A 19,735-nucleotide genomic window follows, 5' to 3' on the forward strand; every position below is an offset into this window, starting at 1 on the left:
TAAATGAGCTATGTGCAATGATTTTGCTGCACATTAGGTGAATATATCAATGAGACATAGAATTGATTAACAATTTGTAATTTTCAACTAATTAATTAATTGTCTGTTAAGCCTTTATCATAGTATTGGCGTGCATTACATATTAATGAAATATATGTGGGATACACTATAACCTATAACACTATAAATGTTGACTAGATTAGATTAATAAAAATAGCTTATGTAATTAGAGTTGAGTTAAAATTGGACACTGAGATGCTGATTGTCCTTTGTTTTTTGCATGTTTAAAGATGGCTGCCGCAGTAGATCACACTAGTATGTAATGAAAACAAATGATGGAGTCTTTCCCGTATATATGGTGTCGGTCAAATGGCGAGTTTGTCCAGTAGAAGGCGTTTTGCCGAAACGCGATGACATTCCATTGCAGGATACTGTGTAACTATTATAGTAATATACGGAATAAAATCGATACAATTTAACTCCGTATTGTTGAATTCAACTTCGTTCTAAGGATTGGGATTTAACCAAGGGAGAGGTGCAGCCGTCGGATGGTCATTGTTCCATCTGTTGATGATTAATATATATATATATATGAGCTGAATGTATTTTTAGCCACAAATGGTGTAGATCCTCTGAAGGCTGGGGCCGTTGAATATCATGTCTCCTGTATGCGGATGACGCGGTTTGTATTGCCCAAAAGGCAAATGCTCTGCAAATGCTATTGGAATTGCTTATATCTTTCATTGGAACGAACATCTTAAAGTTAACTTCATCAAGTCCTTTATGATGATCATGGGCCATAAAAAGACAAAGTCGAGGACACATGTAGTGGAGGGGTAATAGAGTTCTAAATTTTTATTACCCTGGTATCCCTTTTGATACACCCCTAACATGGGTTCATTTATTCAAAACCAGGAAAACTCAAGTGCAAGGTGCCATGGAAGCAATTCTTTGTTTTTCAGCCAGGTTAGGAGCCAAACGGATAAAAGAATTGCTACTTTTATATAAAAATAAATGTGTATCAGTTGGGCTGTATGGGGCTGGGGTGTGGGGCCACATAAACCTTAGTTGTCTCCAATTGGTGAAAAATCGCTTCATTTGTCATATTTTGCAAATCCCACCTACCATAGCTTCACTTATTGTACATCAGGAACTTGGATTTCTTGGAGGATATGGCTCAGATTGCCCCTATGTTATCTATCAGGATCTGGCTAATACCGGAACTTGCGTTTACAAGATCTGTCATGGAACAGTGTGTAACCTTGGATAGAATGGAAAGAATGCCCTGGTTGAATTATACAAAACAATCATTAAACACAATAAGATTGGGTGATTTGTTTACAAAGCCTGTTTTAGTTACCTCAGTCTTTACAGAAAGGGCAAAAATATACTTTAAGAAGCATGTGTAAAACCGCAAGATATTTGGGCGCCTTTGCGTGAGTATCTGGAGATTGCTTATTGAGTGATATGTGCTAGAGTTAATTGATACGCATTTTGGGAATGGCTGTGTCACCCTGCCTGTAAGAAGATGCGAGCTGTGAGATGTTTGCCAGTGTTGTCTTGCCCGTTCCGGCCGCCTTGCTATATTTATGTTGGTTGTACTTGTTTTTACTCCCCGAATGCGGACAGCTGTTGTCCATGACCCCTACAATTTGCCCATTGCGGTTTTATTAGTTTGTAACATTGCCGAATTTTGTCACACTAGACGGGGTCCTTGGTGATAATGCTGTTATAGAAGAGGGGACTGTTATAATTGTTGTACTTTCAAAACGTATAAATAAATACATTTTAATTTTTTTTTCAAAAGGAGCATCTGTAAGACCAACGACTGGCAAAGAGTGGTGAATATGCAGACAGTGACGGATTATATAAACCTGGTTAATTCCAAGGAGGTCGAGGAATATTTTGCTTTCTTTGAACATCTTCAGCAAAGGTTTTTATTTAGCTAGATTTAGGTTAAATAATGTACATTTTTATGTGCGTTTTCTATTTCAGGAATTTGTTTAAGAGGCTGCCAAATCGTCCTTGTGATAATTTTACACCTCAGAGCCCTTTGCACGTTATTCTGTTCTACCCGTTGTTTGACAATCCACATAGGATATTTCTATCACCATGCTTGAGAAGAACAAATATAAGACATCACAAGAATGCACTCAATTGTCTTTAATGGGTGGAAACAACAGAAGTTGGTATGGCCATTTATAAGACCTGCACGAGCCATTAGAAGCAGACATGAGGGTTAATTATATATTCCTTCCTTGGTTGTAAATTATAAATAGTTCTGAGATGATGAAATGTCATTTCAAACTTGTAATGCATGTTTTAATTAATGAATACTATTATGTGGTGGGTTATTTCTGTTTTAAATTATGTGTATTTGTTTTATTTGATCCTTTTATGGTCAAATGTGACGAATAAAGTTTTATTTATTGATTGAACAGAAAAATAGAACTTATGCATTTTCAATGTATATTTTAATTAGTTGCACGATTTACACAACTGACTTGTGATAAACTTATTAGCTATGATGTCAGAGTTTAATGAAGATGTGTGTGACTGAGACAGTCTGCACTTGCTATTGATAGAGCCAATTGAGCATGGGCTGCTTTTCTAGGTAGATGAAGGAGAGAGTTGGAAGAGTTTGGCTTCTCCAATAAAACTAAGCAGATAATTTTTGTTTTTTTCAGTTTCACCTCAGAGTTTACATAAGTTACCAATCCCAAAGGGACGACTGACTGCTGGGAACAGTTTTGTTAAGCTGTACATGTGACCAATTGTGATCCAACTCCTTCTTTACAGGGAGTTAAGAAACGACTCAAGGATATTGTTGAGAGGTGAGAGTGTTGTAGGCAGGCTTCCTCAAGGCTGTATGTGTGCTTCAATGGGGAATCCTTCTCATCTGGGAGCCTCAACGGCTGGGTATAGGATTCAATCTTAATACGAGCCACTGTTTTGTAAAGCACTAGGTCAGCCAACTAACCACAGTTAGTTTAGCTGTGATGTGGGTTACCAGACTAAGTTAGGAGTGTAAATGGAAGTAGTAATGAAAGTAAGGATGTGAGAGCAAACACTTACAATTGATTGTTTCTCTGAACCTTACCTTGCGGTCAGACTATGTGGCCAATCCCTGCTGTAAACAAAGGCATACAGCTGAGTTCTCAATTCTTTGGCCACAGCGGGACTGGGAGCCAAAGGCCCTAGGATGAAATAGGAGAACAAGACAGCATACATCTAGCCAGAGCAAAAATCTGGACCCAAAAGGAAGCGATGAACTAAAAAAAATTATATATATCCAAGAAAGATACAACTTACAAAGAAATGAAGTGTTCAAAAAGAATGACTCCAATACCGAAGAACAAACGCACGTCCAACCCAACAATCTGCTTGTTATTCTAGGGTATTTATTACAAGGTGTATTTCTCAATGGCTGTTCAATTGACTTTGTTGTGTTTTACAAAAAGCACTACTAGGGAAGATTCCAAATAGACTGAATGACCAATGCAGTCCTGAGATATTTTGAACTATGGAGGTGGTGATGTGGTATTGTCACTGATATCTATTCTCTCCAGATGCAACGGTTTCAAATTGAAAATCAAAGAGGTTGCTCTGAAGCTCAATCTTGATGATATGTTTATTTACAGTTTTGCGTATCTATTGTATCTTACAGTCTTGTCATAGGCACTGGTTCACATTAATAACTAAGATTCAGTGAAAATAGCTTATTTTCAAGAAATGTAATGTGAAGAACAGCAGGGTTTCATTATTTCTCTGTTTCTCATATGTGCTAGTTGCCCAACTGGAGATTTGCTATGTCTCGAAACTCCAAAAATTGTAGAATGTAGGGCTCAGTTTCACCATTTCAGCTATTTTGCATGCCTCTGATGAAGGTGTTTGTTTTGCAGCTTGCTTTCTGGGGTACAAGTTCCTCATGTCTGTAAGACGTTGTCCAATCAGCTCGTGGCATAATCATGTTCATATTATATCAGTGTTACAAGATTCAACATGTCTAATTTGGGCACATTTTGTGGCCAAATCATGTTCAGTCCTTTTATTTTAAAAGGCAATGGTTCCATCACCAGCAGCCCCGTAAGGAGACAGGAACATATATGCTAACAGATCCGATTGAGGCGGGAGGGAGACTCCCTATTTTTGAAGCCAAAAATATCTTTATTTTAGCTGGCGTCCCCCTAAAATGTCCTCTGCTTCAATTAAAGTTAATGGGGACAGGCATTTCCCCCATTTAGTTTTCACTTTACAGTTTTAAAATGCTGGCATTTATGCAGGAGCCATCAGCAGTCACAGCACCTTTCCCCTGCTCTACCCTCCTGATGCACAATTGTTCAAATCCCTACCAAAAACGATCTTTCACAGTCACTCAGCACCATAGCAATGGTGCAGAAATGCCTGTTGCAGAGTGCCTTTCATTACCTCTCCTCAAATTGCCTCTATCCAAGAATCACCTTTTTACTACCAGGGTTACTCTCCCTGTGTTGTATACTGTATGCATGTAGTATTGTTCTGGTACCGTGAGGTTTCTGAGAAACAGCTTCAGGTGTCCGCATGCAAGACCTGAAAAGACTTTAAAGGTAGCTGCAACAGCACAACATCTTCCCAGATTTGAGAAAGAGCTCTGCAGTGGAGAAAAGGCACAGTCTGATCATAATTCTCCATGCATGCAGTTAGGGTTCCAAATCCTTGCCATAACTAATGAATAATAACTCTGCCCATAGAAAGAAGCCCATCAAACAAATCCCACAACTCCCAGGGTGCGGTAAGAGTCTCCCTAAATTGCACTGATATCAAATAGTAAGTGAGGCCAAAGGCTCTTTAGCTTCTCTCCACATTGGAGAACAAAGGTGCTGGTGTAGAACATGTCATGGCCAGGGACACAGACTAATCATTACCTCAAAGACCATCCAAGCTGAAGATTTTCTCCTCACATTCACAACATCAGCATGAGGCACTGAGAAGTCGCTCACATGAACAAAGACTCCATAAAGCTCTTGCTGGCTGCATGGCCAATACTCTTACTACAAATGACAACCACACACAGTTACAGTTTGAAGAGGCTAATACTCATTCAGTCGACACAACTTACGTGAAATGGCACTGCCTCACAAAGCAGCTCTCAATTAGGTGTTAATGCCTGAAGTTACAATAGGCAAGTGCAGTAATCAGCATTTGCAGAATCACAATATCATGCTTTCACCAAGGCGCGGTGCAATAAGACAAGGGTAATGACAGCACTCATCTGTGAGAGGGCAGCAAGCAGTGGACGTGGCGAGGTGACTTGACATTTCTGCACTCTCTTCAAATTTCACTAAAACATGACGCAGATTGACTGCACCACTACATGTCAACATGTAACAAGTATTGACAAATATAACAGGTCTGGCTTTGAAGGAATTTTGTATGGTAACATGAAGCATTACAAGTAAAAAGCATGGGAATGGATATCAATCTGTGTGTAAGCAAATAACTACAATACTACAATAATATTGGTGCAGGTTAGAAAGTCAAGTGACTGTAAAGCCAGACCTAAACATCCATTTAGGTTAATGACTGCCTTTCCCCCATCTTTGGTGCTGTTAGACAAACACAACATCATCATCTAATTATCCAAGACACTTTAATGGCAGTTCAGTGTCTTGTTTGTGGCCCTAAAAGATCAAGCTCAGGCATCTGAATAAATGAAATAATCACAGCTGTGTGGAGGGCAGGCACTTTTTTATGGAAGCACACACATTCTGCCCAATCAAAACATGTACTCCTGCAGCCCAACATGTGGATGAAGCCAGAGTCCCTACCTACTGATGATTACATAATTGTCTCAACAGCTTCACTTTCAAGACAGACCATAAAAAGGATACTGTAAGCAGGAAGCCCAAGAGTTGAAGTAGTATCGGCCCAACATGGTCCCGCTCATGGTACACATCCAGCTAACGCATTTATCATGCCCCGTGCTGATAATCCATTCTGTTGCCAAGGAGAAGATGGCTGCCGTCACTCGGTTCTGATGAGCTACACAATTACAAGAGGCAAAACAGGTTCATACAGTTATTCAGCATAAACTAGCTACATTATACAGTGCCATGAAACACATATTTTAATAAGTGCAACTGCAAGACATCGCAAAGACAGGTAACACATGCATTCAAAGAATAGCAAAGTTTGCAAAAATTGTAAAACAAGGATTATGCCAAGTAATTCATCTAAACATTGATGCAAACAACTTGCAAACAATTCCAAAACAATATGAAAATGTGTTTGGCAGTTCCTATATTCACAATTCTTCTTCTCTCGATTGGTTAGTGATTTTATATACAGGTGAAACATGTTCTGTGTTGTCATCATTGTAATATACTGAATCAATAGATACAGTCTAGGTTGTCAAGAACTTAAACAGAAGGGAATTAAACATGTCATCACTTTAATTGTAAACCACGGTGGAAATCCACTGCCCACTAGTATGAAACCTCCATCATGCTTTGGAGCACTACACAGCACCGAAATATCACTCCTGCCTTCAGAGATCTGCACTAGGTACTTAGTGCTTCATTAGTAAAATAACGAGTGCCAGTGCTCTAAACTCTGCTCACAAGCCTGCAACCGGTTCAAATACACGTTGGGCACTGCAAAACACTTCCTGGCCCTTTATCTCACTCGTGCAGGCTCAGCTTTCTTCCTTTCTGGCAATTTTTCCGTCTTTCTCTTCTGTCTTTTGCTTAGTGTTTTTTTTACCTCTCTTGAAATTTCTGAAAGACAAATAAGTGCCGGTCCCTAAAAATGAGTGCGGGTGGGATCATGAGGCAACCACCGGCTCAAATGAAGCACTGCAGGTACTACTGAAGTAATATATACATTCAAGATATATTATTTGAACTGCATGTACTGCAGAGAAATGGACTAAAAGCACCATATATGTCCTCTTGTGGCCAAACTGGACTGTAAACGTCTTTCCAACCTCTCCTGACAATTGACCATCAGAGGAAGCGAGTTACCCCATCTCATCTAAAACTATAGCTCCTTGCAAATCAACAGACAGCCCACTTAATACAAAGGTCTTGTGGCTCAGTCAACCAGTGCATCTTCTTCAGGGATCTGTTTTTCAACACCGTCATAGTTCGAATACCATTGGGACAGCTCAGGATATCATTGTTCTGAGGTTGATCGGAGTCCCTCTGATAGATAACAATAAACACCTGATATTTTAAGTCATAGTGAGATTAAAAGTTGGGTGACCTTTCACAGCATAGCACGTCATCACCATCACCAGTTTCATTTCATGGGTCCATCATGAACGTTGTTCGCTGCCCCCCATATTCTGGGCAAACTAATCCTTAAGTGCCAAACCATCCAAACCTAAGGATGACAGTCATCTACATGGCCCTGCACTCTGCATGAACTATACATAGCCCTGCACTTTAAAGGAACCATACTGAATACTGACACAGTACTCCTCATTTCGTTGTTCTTGACTCTCAATCAATTCTTGGTTTTATTGTGCTGATGCCCCTACTTAATTAACTGATCCAAATGTCTTCAGATAATCTCCCCTATACTGATAGTGACTTTATAATAACAAGAGCCAGCACGAAACCAGTACACAAATTAGCCTTGTTGCAAAAACAGAATTAAGTCACATCTGCACCTTAATTGTCAAACTGCCATCTGCAAGATTAATGCACAGATTTACTCTTTTTTTTTTTTACAATACAGGACTGAACATTTTTACCGAGCAAGGTTTGCAACATGTAGAGGCTACTAAGACGCGTCCCTTGAGTCTAATGCTGTGAATTTTCTTGTGGCGGTCTCCCTGTTTGATCGCTACTACTGTGATGATAAAACCCGCCAGCAAATGCGATTGCCAAAGGTGCCCGTTTTTTTAAAGAAACTTTAAAATTTCTATATTTTCACTCAGCACTTCCATTGTGCTTTCTGCAGTTACAGGCAATACCTTTTCATGTTGAATGCAGAGTACACACATCACGCTTTTCGTATGGTTGAGCCTATCATCATACAATTTATCTAACAATCTAAAGCACTGAGAATTTCGGAACGTGGTGCATTTACCACATCTAGCAGAGGTCGATGCCTGAGGTTTGGTATTTACTGAGTGCAGTAAACAACTCAATGTTGAGTTTTGGAGTCGGAAATGTGGAATTATTGCAGATCTGTGTTTACCGTAACTGAACTACAAATGTGTTTTCCCCCAGTTGTTTTCCCCTTTAACTTATTGTGCAGGTCCACCTGCTGAAATCTGTCACAGAACCAACGCAGAAGTAAAATCTTACTGTAAAACCTGGAATTCAATTGTAGTCATTCAAGGGAAGCAGGGGCAGGTGTGTTGGAGAACTTTTTGTGTTGCATGCCGTGCGGTCACCTCAGTGCAGTGTTTACATATGTGTCAGGCGAGATCAGGGGAGCCCTGACAATGGAGCAAATTAAGGTCCTGTTTAGGCAAAAATGTTTTAGATTCGGAGTATTTTATGTTGCAAACTGGCATTTCTGGCCAGTTCCTCTAGATGCAGTTCAAGATGGAGCAATTGTCAACTTTGAAGCCCAGGGATTTTGTAGGTAATTGTTTTGGGGTACGACGTCCATGGCTTCCAGCTTAGCTATTTAATTGTGGACGTTTCCTGAACTTCAAAGAGTATGAAAAATTCTGGAGCTAAATTACACCCTGGTGGCCAGTTCTACATGTCAGTGGACGCCATGAACTCCACTTCCCTGGCAAAGGACTGGTGGCATAAGTTTAGATATAACTTCCACGCAGACGGAGATCTCTGTCCATTCAGTGGAGTCACTGATGTGGTGGCTCGAATGAACGCACTGATCCTTTGCCATGTCAACAACATGTCTGATGCACTGTTTGGCATGCTCTGCAAGAAGAATATCCCAAAGCAGGAGTTTTTTTCTGGCAGAAGAAAATAATATTAACAATGGCCTGATGCACTGGAAGTTCACTTTCATTGCCTAGCGGGTCACTCCGTGATTTCCCTACCTCGAACGGCCGTGAGAAGGTAAATCTAGTGACTTTCTCCCTGCCCTTAATAGGACGGGGTGATCACTGTGATTTGAAAGCCCTGTGGTGGATAGGCACACGATAAAGGTTTAAAGAAGCATAGCAAGAGGATGCTTTGCGATGAGAAACCCTGCAGTTCCACCTCTCTACGGGCCAGGGAAACCATGAGTTTGATAGACTGATCCTCCTTTTAAAGCTGGATTCACCAGTCCACCAAACTATAAATTAACCCTTGCAGTCATTTTGGGTTCAGATTCATGTTAGACCTCAAGAACTGAATTTCTTTCAGTGAGGAAGTCACGGATTTGAGCCTGGTCATGGAGTTAATCATTAGATAGAAGTGGGTGTCGTCAGTTCACATGTGAAAGAAGAATGTATGTGTGATCATGCATTACACTGTGTCTCAACATGGAGATGAAAGAGTAAGGAGCCTTATGAACACTAAAGGGATATTTACAGTGATGGACACAGACTTTCAAATTTTGACATGTTTGACACACCCTCTAGTTTCCATTCTGTCCCTTAGAGTTCTAAGGCAGGAACTGTGGTCAACAGGAATAATTTCTTTATCATGGATGTGGAAAGTGTGATTGAAATTTTCGGCAGGAAGATTTCCGTGCTGAGGTTGGTCAAGAAACAAGACTGCAACCAAACTACAAGTTTGCACTTTCACAAATCATATTTCCCATGAACTCAAAATTCACCAATATCGTCTGCACATTACAAAGCATCAAGCAAAGTACTTACGTTTTTGTTACATCTCATTAAGATTTTAAACTAATTAGATTTGGTGCATTCAAGCTTATTGAACGACATCACTCCTTATAATGCACATCTTTAAGTCAACATTTTAGTAGTAAAAAGGCATTGTTTACAAGTAAAAATTCATGCTTTGTATTCTCATATTGTGAATTTACACATGTAAATCTACTTAGTCACAAGTAATATTACCCTATGTGGTGTGATGTTACTAGCGTATGCCTTCTGTAGTGGTTGGGGAGTGGGTGCACCTGCGGAGGGAATCCTTGTAAAGCTTGTGCATCAATGGAATTTTACATAGTGCTCATAAGGTGGGCTGGTAAATGGTTAGGATGTTTCCCACCCCTAGAGCTACAATACTAGGGATCCCTTGAGGTGGTGGTGGGTTGTAATCCTGTCCATTATGGGTTTGACCCTGAGGGTTCACTAACAAATAAGGAATTAACAGGGGACAATCTCTTTACGATTCCCCCAGTAATTTCCCACTTTTGGCTGGCTTTTAGTAGGATTTTTCATCTCCTTTCAGAAGCAGAAAACTCCAGGTGAAAGTAAAAAAACTGAGGCCAGCAGCTAGCAGACCAGGGCATGTTAAAAATGGTGTTTACTTACCTAGTCACAAAGGTGTCATGTAGTGGTGAGTGAGGTTGAACTGCTGAGATGTTTTACTGTGGTTGCACATGAACTTTAAGGAAGCTACCTAACCAGAGAAAAAATACTCAAACCACCCTAAATTATACACATCCGCTAAAAAACATAGGAACCCATAGCACAACTGGTGATAGCCTCCCTCAAAATGTTATGATCTACAGAGATCAGGTTGTTCAAAACTAAATGCCTGTGCCATATGGAGGCACCCAAAAAAGAAAGAGGAATTTCCCAGACAAAAAAAAGATATCGAACTGACAATGCATGCTACTGGTACTGGTACAGCCACTAGTACGCTTCAAATGGTGATGCCAATGAAAAACGAATGATATGAAGTAAGTAAAAGGGGCTTCCAACATTTTAGCCGGGCCCAATAAATATGGTCAACTTCCCTTCCCAGAATTATATCTGAAATTACAGTGGAGGAAGAGTGATGAATGCAGGACAATCTGTAGAATATTGACTCCACAGTACTCTATGTGTATGTCAAAGACTGACTCCCATCATGTAACGTTTGTCTTAAGGGTGATGCAATTTCAATCAGTAGCTATCAGACGTGATGTACACACAAAAACGTTGCACCAACATACCCAATCAAATGCAACTAAAAGACAAATATATGTTACATTACCTGGATATGTCTTGACAAAGTTCATTTTATTAAAATCTTCAGAAACATGAAACTCCTAAAAAAACAAACTGAAAAATTACTATTCCCATTGAAAAGATCCACCAAGACTTTTTAGCTAAGCAAGAATATTCTTTATGTTAAATTTAACACCTTACAGAAAAAAGACCAGCAAATGCTTCATACTTAATATGTTTCAGACACATTGCAACTTTTCTGAAATATGGACGTGTTGACTGGAAGAATTTGATGCACTGATGCTGAGGTTCAATGTTGTAGTTTATTTAGTATTCTGGAACTCTGCGGTGTTCTATGGCGCCTATATTACCTTGTGCATGTTCCTTCCCCATGTCTAATAAGCTAATGTTGCTTATTTGTTTGTTTCTCAGAAGGTACATTAAAAGAGTGTAAATAAAAAAAAGTTACCTTTTGCAAATGATTCACATTGCACGTTGATGGTTAGGTGTATTGCAGATGCTCTGTCTGATAAACCTCCTACTGTTGAGAAATATATTTTATTAAAGCCTTAAGATTTTTTAGAGCAATTGCTATGCACCATTTTGGATGGTCAGAATTCTAACAGAAAGACTGGCGTTATTACCAAAGTGCCAGGAAGGGGAACCAGACAAGGTGTAGAGAAATTAGATTGAACAGAGAGAATAATATCTATTAGACTGAATCAAAATTCAATGCTAATATAGCTGGGCACAACCATGATCTAAAACTGTTACAGAACATTGAAACCGCAAAGAGTTCTAGACAGCCACAAATATCCTCTGGTCACGACCTATTCGCAAGATGACCTTCAATATCACCCGCAACCAAAGACTACTCTCGTTAAACATTCAAATGATATACACAGTGATGAATTTGAGCATCACAAAGTTCCTGTGTCCTTCAAGCATAGCATCATAGATCCTGAGACAATTCTAAATAATACTAACCATATTGGGCACTTTGGCTCCCTGATAAACGTAAAGCTGTCAGAGCGCCAACAAGAAGAGTTTCAATAAGGATTTGATAATATTGGTAATCTTAAAAGAACCAACAGGAAACTAAAACAAATTTGGCCTTAAAAAGCCTGTATTAAGAAAACATTGTATCTAATATTCCTCAGGCATATCCCTCCGTCAGACTCCTACTGACTGGTATAATTCACAAATGCCCCCCAGTTTAATTCACAAATAGCAGGTATAATCCCAGCTTATGGTTTGGTTTACCCATCTAACTGTGCAGCATTTAAAATCTTCTGCTTTTAAAAGAACACTTTTAAACAGTACAATGTCCGTCCTGTTAACCTAAATGGTAATCCTATGTAATTTGCCATATACTCTAACCCTAGCTGGTGTAACTGCAGGTATAGAAATAAAAATAATAAACCCAAAGACTCCCAAATACCTTCAGGACAGTTGATAATGGAGTAAAGAAACCTTCCTCTGCCTAAACAGGTCTAAGATGGAAATCCTTTTGGTTGGAGGTTCCTCGCACAGTGCCTGCCCACTTGAATGGCATTTTCTCTAGGAGCACTGCCAACCACTTCTCCGGAGTAAAAGATCGTTGACACAGGTCTCTCTTTTGCCTTAAATGCAGTAGTTCACGGTTCAAACCTCTGGATGTCCATGTTGAGGAGGACCCCCCCTCTTTCAAATCAAAGATTGGAACTAACCTAAGTGTTTATTATGGCAGGTTGATCACTGCAACTTTATGCACACCATCCTGCCGAAACAACTCATGGATAGCTTTCAAAGAACACAGAATCAGGCTGCCAGGCTTAGTCTCAATCTCAGAAAATAAGAACATGTGAAACCAGCACAAGAGTTCTCCATTGGCTCCAAATGGGATCAATAATTAAAATATACTTTCTATGTATGATTCACAAGACCTATTGAAGCAAAAGTCCAGGACATATCAAAATTTTGCTTGATTACTACTTATCCAAAGATCTTCGCTGCAACATTGGTGATTCTAATTGAATTCAACAAAGAAGGTTCAAATTTCTACAGCATGGGATAAGGAGGCCTGGGAGTTAAAGGACCAAAACTCCGAAACAAGCGGAACCCCATGCTGAGGGCTAAAACCCAACTAACTGCACTTTAGAAACATCACGAAAACAGAACTTTTCATACAGGCATTCCAGGCTAACCAGATACTTCCAGTTGGAGTTCAAGTCCCCTTCGCTGTTAGTGTAACTTTACTATGTTTACCATAAAATGACCAGCACTCCAACATGACATATATCCAACAACTGTAGTGCAATATAAAGCTCTGTGAATAAATAAATAATAAGCAATATAGAACAGACAGACTAGAGCAGGATGGCATGCAACATCAATGATGAGTTGAAAATAAAAAATGAATAATTGTTCGACGTTATTGTCAACATAACAATAACATTCACATAATTGTTTGTGGTTTGGCATATGGATTTCTAAAAGGCTTTAAAATGGTGGTACTTTGCATTAACAGCATCATACATGTTTTGTGCAAATGATTCCTAAGGGTGAAGGGATTAAATATCACATAACCTTCTGAATAGTTAATTTGCAGGTCAGACATAATAATGCTCAAAATACACAAAACAGTATTATCAGTCATACAACCACCTTTATGGTGCAACTGCATCGTTAAAATGCTACCCCTGGCAGAGTGGTATAAAATGCAGAGCCACCAGTGAAAACTTTAATCATGTTTACGTGCAATATTACAGAAGACACACAATATTACAGAGTGAGAAAAAACAACATTAAGGTCCCAGGACCGCCACACTCACAGGGGTGGTCGGACCGCCACCAATGCGGTGGTCCAGCCTCCACATTATTACTGTGGCAAACCCATAATGGACGGACCGCCACCACCGCAAGCAAGCAGCGCTGCCCTGGGGATTACGAGTCCCCACTCCGCCGGCTTGTACGTGGCGGTTGCACCGTCATGTAAAAGATGGCAGAGACCGGGTGCTGGCGGCCGCATGGGGGCCACTGCACAGCCCATGCTAAGCAGACAGTGAAACACGACAGCTGCTGTTGCACCAGACACACTGCACCATTTCCGCCAGCTCTGTTATGAACCGGTGTCAATGTTTTGGGTTGTTTCCTGCCGGGCTGACGGGTGGAAACTCTGTTTCCACCCGCCAACCCAACGGGAAACTGGTAATAGTCCTCACAGTCAGATCACTGCAATGGCCGTTTTCTGATCACACGGCTTTGGAGGACAGGTTTTTCTGTCCGATGAAGCCGTAATGAGGGGCTAAATCTGCTGCAATTATAAACTGCAACACTGGTGATTGACTGTGTACCTCAGATATTGCTCTACTTCCATCCTGATTGGCATGAGCAGCTAGTGGGACTATGCCTTCTCATATCACAAGTTGAAGGACTTATGATCCTTGCTTTTCTGGCCAAGAAAAATAACAATAATCTTGTCCTAATCATTCATGGACCTTGGAAAGTTTAACAGATGGTAAGGATACTTTCACTTCCAAAAGGAGGGGATTCCCCCTCCTCAGTGGCATTACATTGCCCTTACCCATCCAGTCCTAAAGGACGTACAGCTGACAGTGTTCATGCTCCAATTTCATTTCAGGTTCCTAAATCTCACATTCACAGACCAAAGAAGAAATGCTCCAGTATGCTCTTTGATATCTAATAAAATTGCTGAAATCTGTGGATGGATCTTTGGAATTTGAGGAGTTGACATTGCCGCACACCAGGAAGATATGATTTTTGCATCTACGAAGGATCAACATCAATTGACCACATACATTAAGGTACGTCTAAGTTTGCTGATAATCTCGGAGAAATTAACAGTGGCATTCAAGCTATCAAAAGTACTTTCAGTGATACAGGGAGGACACAGCAAATTAAGCACTAAAACTGTCGTACTGAAAGAAATTCTCCACCAAAAGGAAGTTGATGTCTGCACTGAGGATGAAGGGGGTCACTCTTCTGCAGTTAGTCATGTTACTTTCACTCCTAGCATCTACTCAGCTAGTTTTATTGAGCACTCTTCACTTCGGAGATTTTCAGAAACTGAGGATCTCTAAGCAATACATCTGGCAGACAAGGCTCAAGTAGAGGGGCAATAGTAAATGGACCGTTTAGCTGCATCTAACAATACAGCTATTTTATTGTGTCTCTTGAGCTGGTCAGTGCCTGATGCATGCAGGAACAGCAGCAGAAGTCACTGTAGGACTATTTCTAGAAACCCTTAAGAGTTCCTTTGCAGACAAATGTTTGACAGGAGAATGAGACCGATGATTCACTGTTCAGGGAACAAACATGTATAACCATGATGGAATCAGGCCCCAAACCCTATTGGAATTACCAATTAATATTTGAAGTGCTAGATTATAGTTCATCCTGAATACTCCAGGCAATGGCTAATGGGATGGCCAGCTGGAAGATCAGGTTCCTAACAGACTACAACAATGGGGACTGTTTACCAAGACTGTATGGCTCTTTGAGGCCCATGGAGAATTTGCAAAAATGCTGGGGCTGTCCAGTCTTTGTAGAGAAGTATCATCCTTCATCAGAGAACAGTGGACTCTGTAAACCCCTAAACAATACAAACCAGCACAAAATGCTAGCTAGTGTATAGGAGGTGGGAAGTTGCATTGATCTTCAGAAAAATAGTTTTCAATTCATTTTTTTCTCGTTATCGTTTTATTATAGGGCAAGCAGCAGCAGTAAGTGATCTCCGACTGTGAACACATAGATGGGCAATTTCAGCAAGTGTGCAGGTTTGCACAAGGATCCTCTTGGGGGTAAAGCTGGACACTGTAAGTCAAAATAACCCAGCTTCATTCCATTTGGCTACTCTAAGGGTAGGCACAGATTTGTCTCAATTTTGAGCTCATTCCACTAGATGGGCTAATTAATCCAATGCTTTTCAAGTGGGCTCTAGGCTAAGTGACACTATGAGAGCTCCCAGCTGGTTTGGCAAAATGTTTTTAAAGAGCTTCAATTTGAAACTATTTATAACTGGCACTAGATGAGTAGTAAAGTACCACTGGAGTGCCAGTCTTGCCACAAAATGTTAATTTTCTACAATAATGTATCAGTGAGTCTACACACTATTAAAATATGAAAGTGAGAAGTATCCTTCCCCATATTAATGAAAAGAAATATGGGTAAGTAGTTACATTTTAATACTTTGTACTTATTTCATCTTTGGGTGTTTGGCATTAGGATTATTAATCAAGATTTACTGTATTGGGGTTTCGGTTTATTTTCATTCATCAAACTTGAAGGCTGCTTGGGAGGGCGTGGCCAACCGCCATTAAAATGGCAGCATTTTATCCATATTGTATCTGCCAAAATGCCCTACCATCCGTTCAACAATCCGTCCCAGGCTGCAATCTGACAACGTGCTATTGATTGTTGACCACTGGGGATACTGATGAACCTGCTACCTCCTGGCTGCAACAGACACGGAGAGTGAAGCAGGTTGTGCCTATGCGGCGAGGCAAGACCCCAGCCTTAAGTTCAACCTGAGCCGCGATCGACTGCAGCCGCCGGTGCTACCTCGACTGGGCTGCAAAGAGGAGGCTGGGCCCCTGTCCTGGCCGCAATCTCGTAGGTGCGCTGCTGATCGGCATCCAAGGCACATGGTGGGGCCCGGTGGAATGACTCCAGCACCTGCAGGGGTAGACGGAACAAGACAGGACAGCAGACAGCGTCAGAGGTGGCCCACCGCCGACAAACAGAGAGAGTAAGATCGCTGAGGCAGCACCCGCCAGAGTTCAGTTGCAGCAGGGGCCCAGCACAACACAGTGAGTACCAGCGACCTGCATGTAGGGCCAGAAAGTGCTTCAGAGAGCTGCCATTCTCATAACCATGCCAGCTGAACACTAAGAGTGGGACACAGGATAGCCATGGCGGTGCGATTAAATACACAAGGAGCGAGACACCCCATGAGGACATGCAAGTACAGGAACTGCCTTGACCCCTTGAGCAGCGGTGCTCTTCATGGGATGTGTGTTCTAATGTCCCTATATTAGGCGGGCACTATTGAAATCTCAACTGAGAAATGACCTCCACACCGAGGGGGCAGACTCCAACATAAGCAGACTTATTTGGGACCCCAGGAGCCTCGTATCATGGCAATTCACTCACTCTCCGTGCCTAATAGGAGGTGGGACCAGGTGTAGGCGGGTGCTCCCTGTCTGGTGGTGAAAGGCTTCTGAAGTGTTAATGTGTGGGGAGGCGTTGGGGGAGCAGTGCGAGGGAGAAACCCGAAAGGCTGCGTAGACTGCCAATGAGCGCCCCCAGACAGGGGGAAGAAGGTTTCCCTGTGACCCCTGTGACTCCATTCTCCCTCCCAAACTTTCTCTCATCATAACTGGCGGCAAAGGAGCACGAAGCACCCATCAGACCAAATTAAACAAACACAAACCCTAAGACACCTGATACCCTGGATGGATCCCAACATTCACCACCTCCTGCAGCCCAGCTAACTTCTAGGGGGAATCCTTGACACTACATGCCATCATGGCGGCAATCCTTGGAGTGCGAACGGCCTTGGAAGCGCGTACAGAGTCAGTCACTTCAGGGGCCTCGCTAGTGAGAGCAGACCACCGCAATATGAGTGAAAGGGTAAAAGAGGTGGAGGATTCAACAACCACTCTGCAACAAGATGTGGCAGCCCTGAAGATTCAGGTCAGTGATCTGTGTGCCACAAGCAAAAACCTGGAGTCTCATCTGGAAGACTATGAAGTTAGATCCGGGTGCAACAATGTACACATATTAGCGGCCCGGAGCAGGCGGAAGGGCCTGCAGTAGACCTATTTGTGCAGGACCTAATACTCCAGAAACTACAATCCCACGGTCTCTTTAAATTCTTCTCAGTGGAGGGGGATCACTGAGTCCCGAGTGGATGACCAAAACTGGGAGCCCCGGGTCATAGGCCACATTTTCAACTTTGAAGACCAAGATGTGGTGCATCAGTCAGCCTGCAGCACCCCTCCAGTGACCTACGAAAATACAAACATAACCTTCTTCCCTGCCTTTAAACTTAAAGTCCAGAAGCAATGTCATAGCTTTCTGGAAGCCAAGAAGGCACTAAGAGACAGAAGTAAAATACTCATGCTTTTTCTGGCAAGACTACGAGTTGAGGCTGAAGGGAAGACATGTTACTTTTGGAACCTGGAAATGGCTTGAGGAACGTAGGAAGTGCTAGTCCCAAAGCACGACACGGATGACGGGGACAGCGACCCAAAACACCAGTACGATGGGAGTTTAAAATAATTGTCCATGCTGGGTTTACCACCAGAAGGACAATTACTACTCATCGTTAATCAAACTTGGTCTGATACACTTGGCAGATAAGCCGCCCCTTCACGGACATGGGAGGGAGAGACATTTAACATTCTATCCATCTACATCCCACTGGCTCTGAATAGCATCACCTTCCCTGATCTGGGTGCTCTCCTGCTGGGGCTGCGGGATGGGGAGCTCCTTGTGGGGCGGGGGGAGCGTGATTTCAATATGGCATTTAGTGATGGCAGGGACCGCATTACCTGAGACAATCAACATCTTCCCGTTCCCAACTAGCAGACTTTCTACTTACTATGGAATTGGGTGATGTATGGCGGGCTCCTAATCCTTCCACACAACACAATACATTTCACTCCGGAGCACACAGCAGCCTTTCGCGAATAGACTATATCTTACATTGGCTTACCGAGTACCTAACTTCTGTGATGTCTACCAGCTGGCTAGTGGCATTTCCAATCATTCCCCGGTGTGGACTATCTACAGTCTTAGTAACGTACAAGAACGGAGGGCCATCACACTCCATCCATGGTATCTGAAGATCCCGGTCATTACGGAGGGTCTGGTAATGACCACAGAACGCTACTTTGCAGAAAGTAGGACCTATGTAGACTCCTCACAGACGCTGTGGGAGGCTTACAAAGCTGTTATAAAGGGGCAGGCACTTTTCCCGATAGTGGGACACAAACAGGGCAAGAGGGTTGCCATAGAGGCACTCGAGCGTGAGAACCTAGAACTCAAGTCTAAACTGACAAGCGACAAATCGAGAGGGACTAAGCATATCCTGGGCCTCAAGCAACAGGAGTTCAGAGATATGGTGATAAATCGACTAAGACCAGACAGCAGAGAAAGAGCGAACCAATAGATATCTGCCATTCGCTCAGATAACAGGGAACTCCTGAGAGATACACAAGACATAGATGATGCCTTCGCCACCTACTATTGCAATCTCTACTCCCCTGCAGGCAGAGCTACAGTGGAAGACTCCTGCGAGCTACTAGCCGACATCCTCTCCTTAAACGCATGCATGGCCTTAGATACTGTTAAATAGCCATACTTGTACAGTTTTGGAGCGCATGGGTTTTGGTCCCAAGTTTTTGTCCTGGCTACAACTCCTCTACACGGAACCCTTTGCCCAAGTCATAGTCAATAAGAGGGCATCCCACATGTTTTTCCTCTGGCATGACACCAGACAGGGATCCCCACTCTCAACACTTGTTTTGGCCCTAGTACTCGAAACTTTGGCAGCCTGGTTTGTCTGGGTCCCCTGATCCGATGCCTAAGCTGGAAAGAGCAGTGGGAAGATAGGATATATCTTTATGCCGACGATATCCTGCTATATATTGCGGACCTGCAGCTCTCCATTCGTAGAATATTGCACATCTTCATTAACTTTGGCAATTACTCAGG

The 19,735-nt window shown here is 42.0% G+C and overlaps 1 protein-coding gene across 1 annotated transcript in view; it reads right to left on the reverse strand.

Moving 5' to 3' along the window:
* The window catches only part of WDFY1 (WD repeat and FYVE domain containing 1), a 213,021-nt gene that overhangs the window by 129,002 nt on the left and 64,284 nt on the right, over nt 1-19,735 (reverse strand). The window contains exons 4-5 of the mRNA XM_069213483.1: nt 11,061-11,115; nt 5,871-6,021 (exon numbers count right to left, since the gene is read on the reverse strand). Of these exons, the coding sequence (XP_069069584.1) occupies nt 5,871-6,021; nt 11,061-11,115 (206 nt within the window). The remainder of the gene's footprint in view (nt 1-5,870; nt 6,022-11,060; nt 11,116-19,735) is intronic.

The sequence above is a fragment of the Pleurodeles waltl genome, chromosome 11, assembly GCF_031143425.1.
Source record: "Pleurodeles waltl isolate 20211129_DDA chromosome 11, aPleWal1.hap1.20221129, whole genome shotgun sequence".
Classification (NCBI taxonomy): Eukaryota; Metazoa; Chordata; class Amphibia; order Caudata; family Salamandridae; genus Pleurodeles; species Pleurodeles waltl.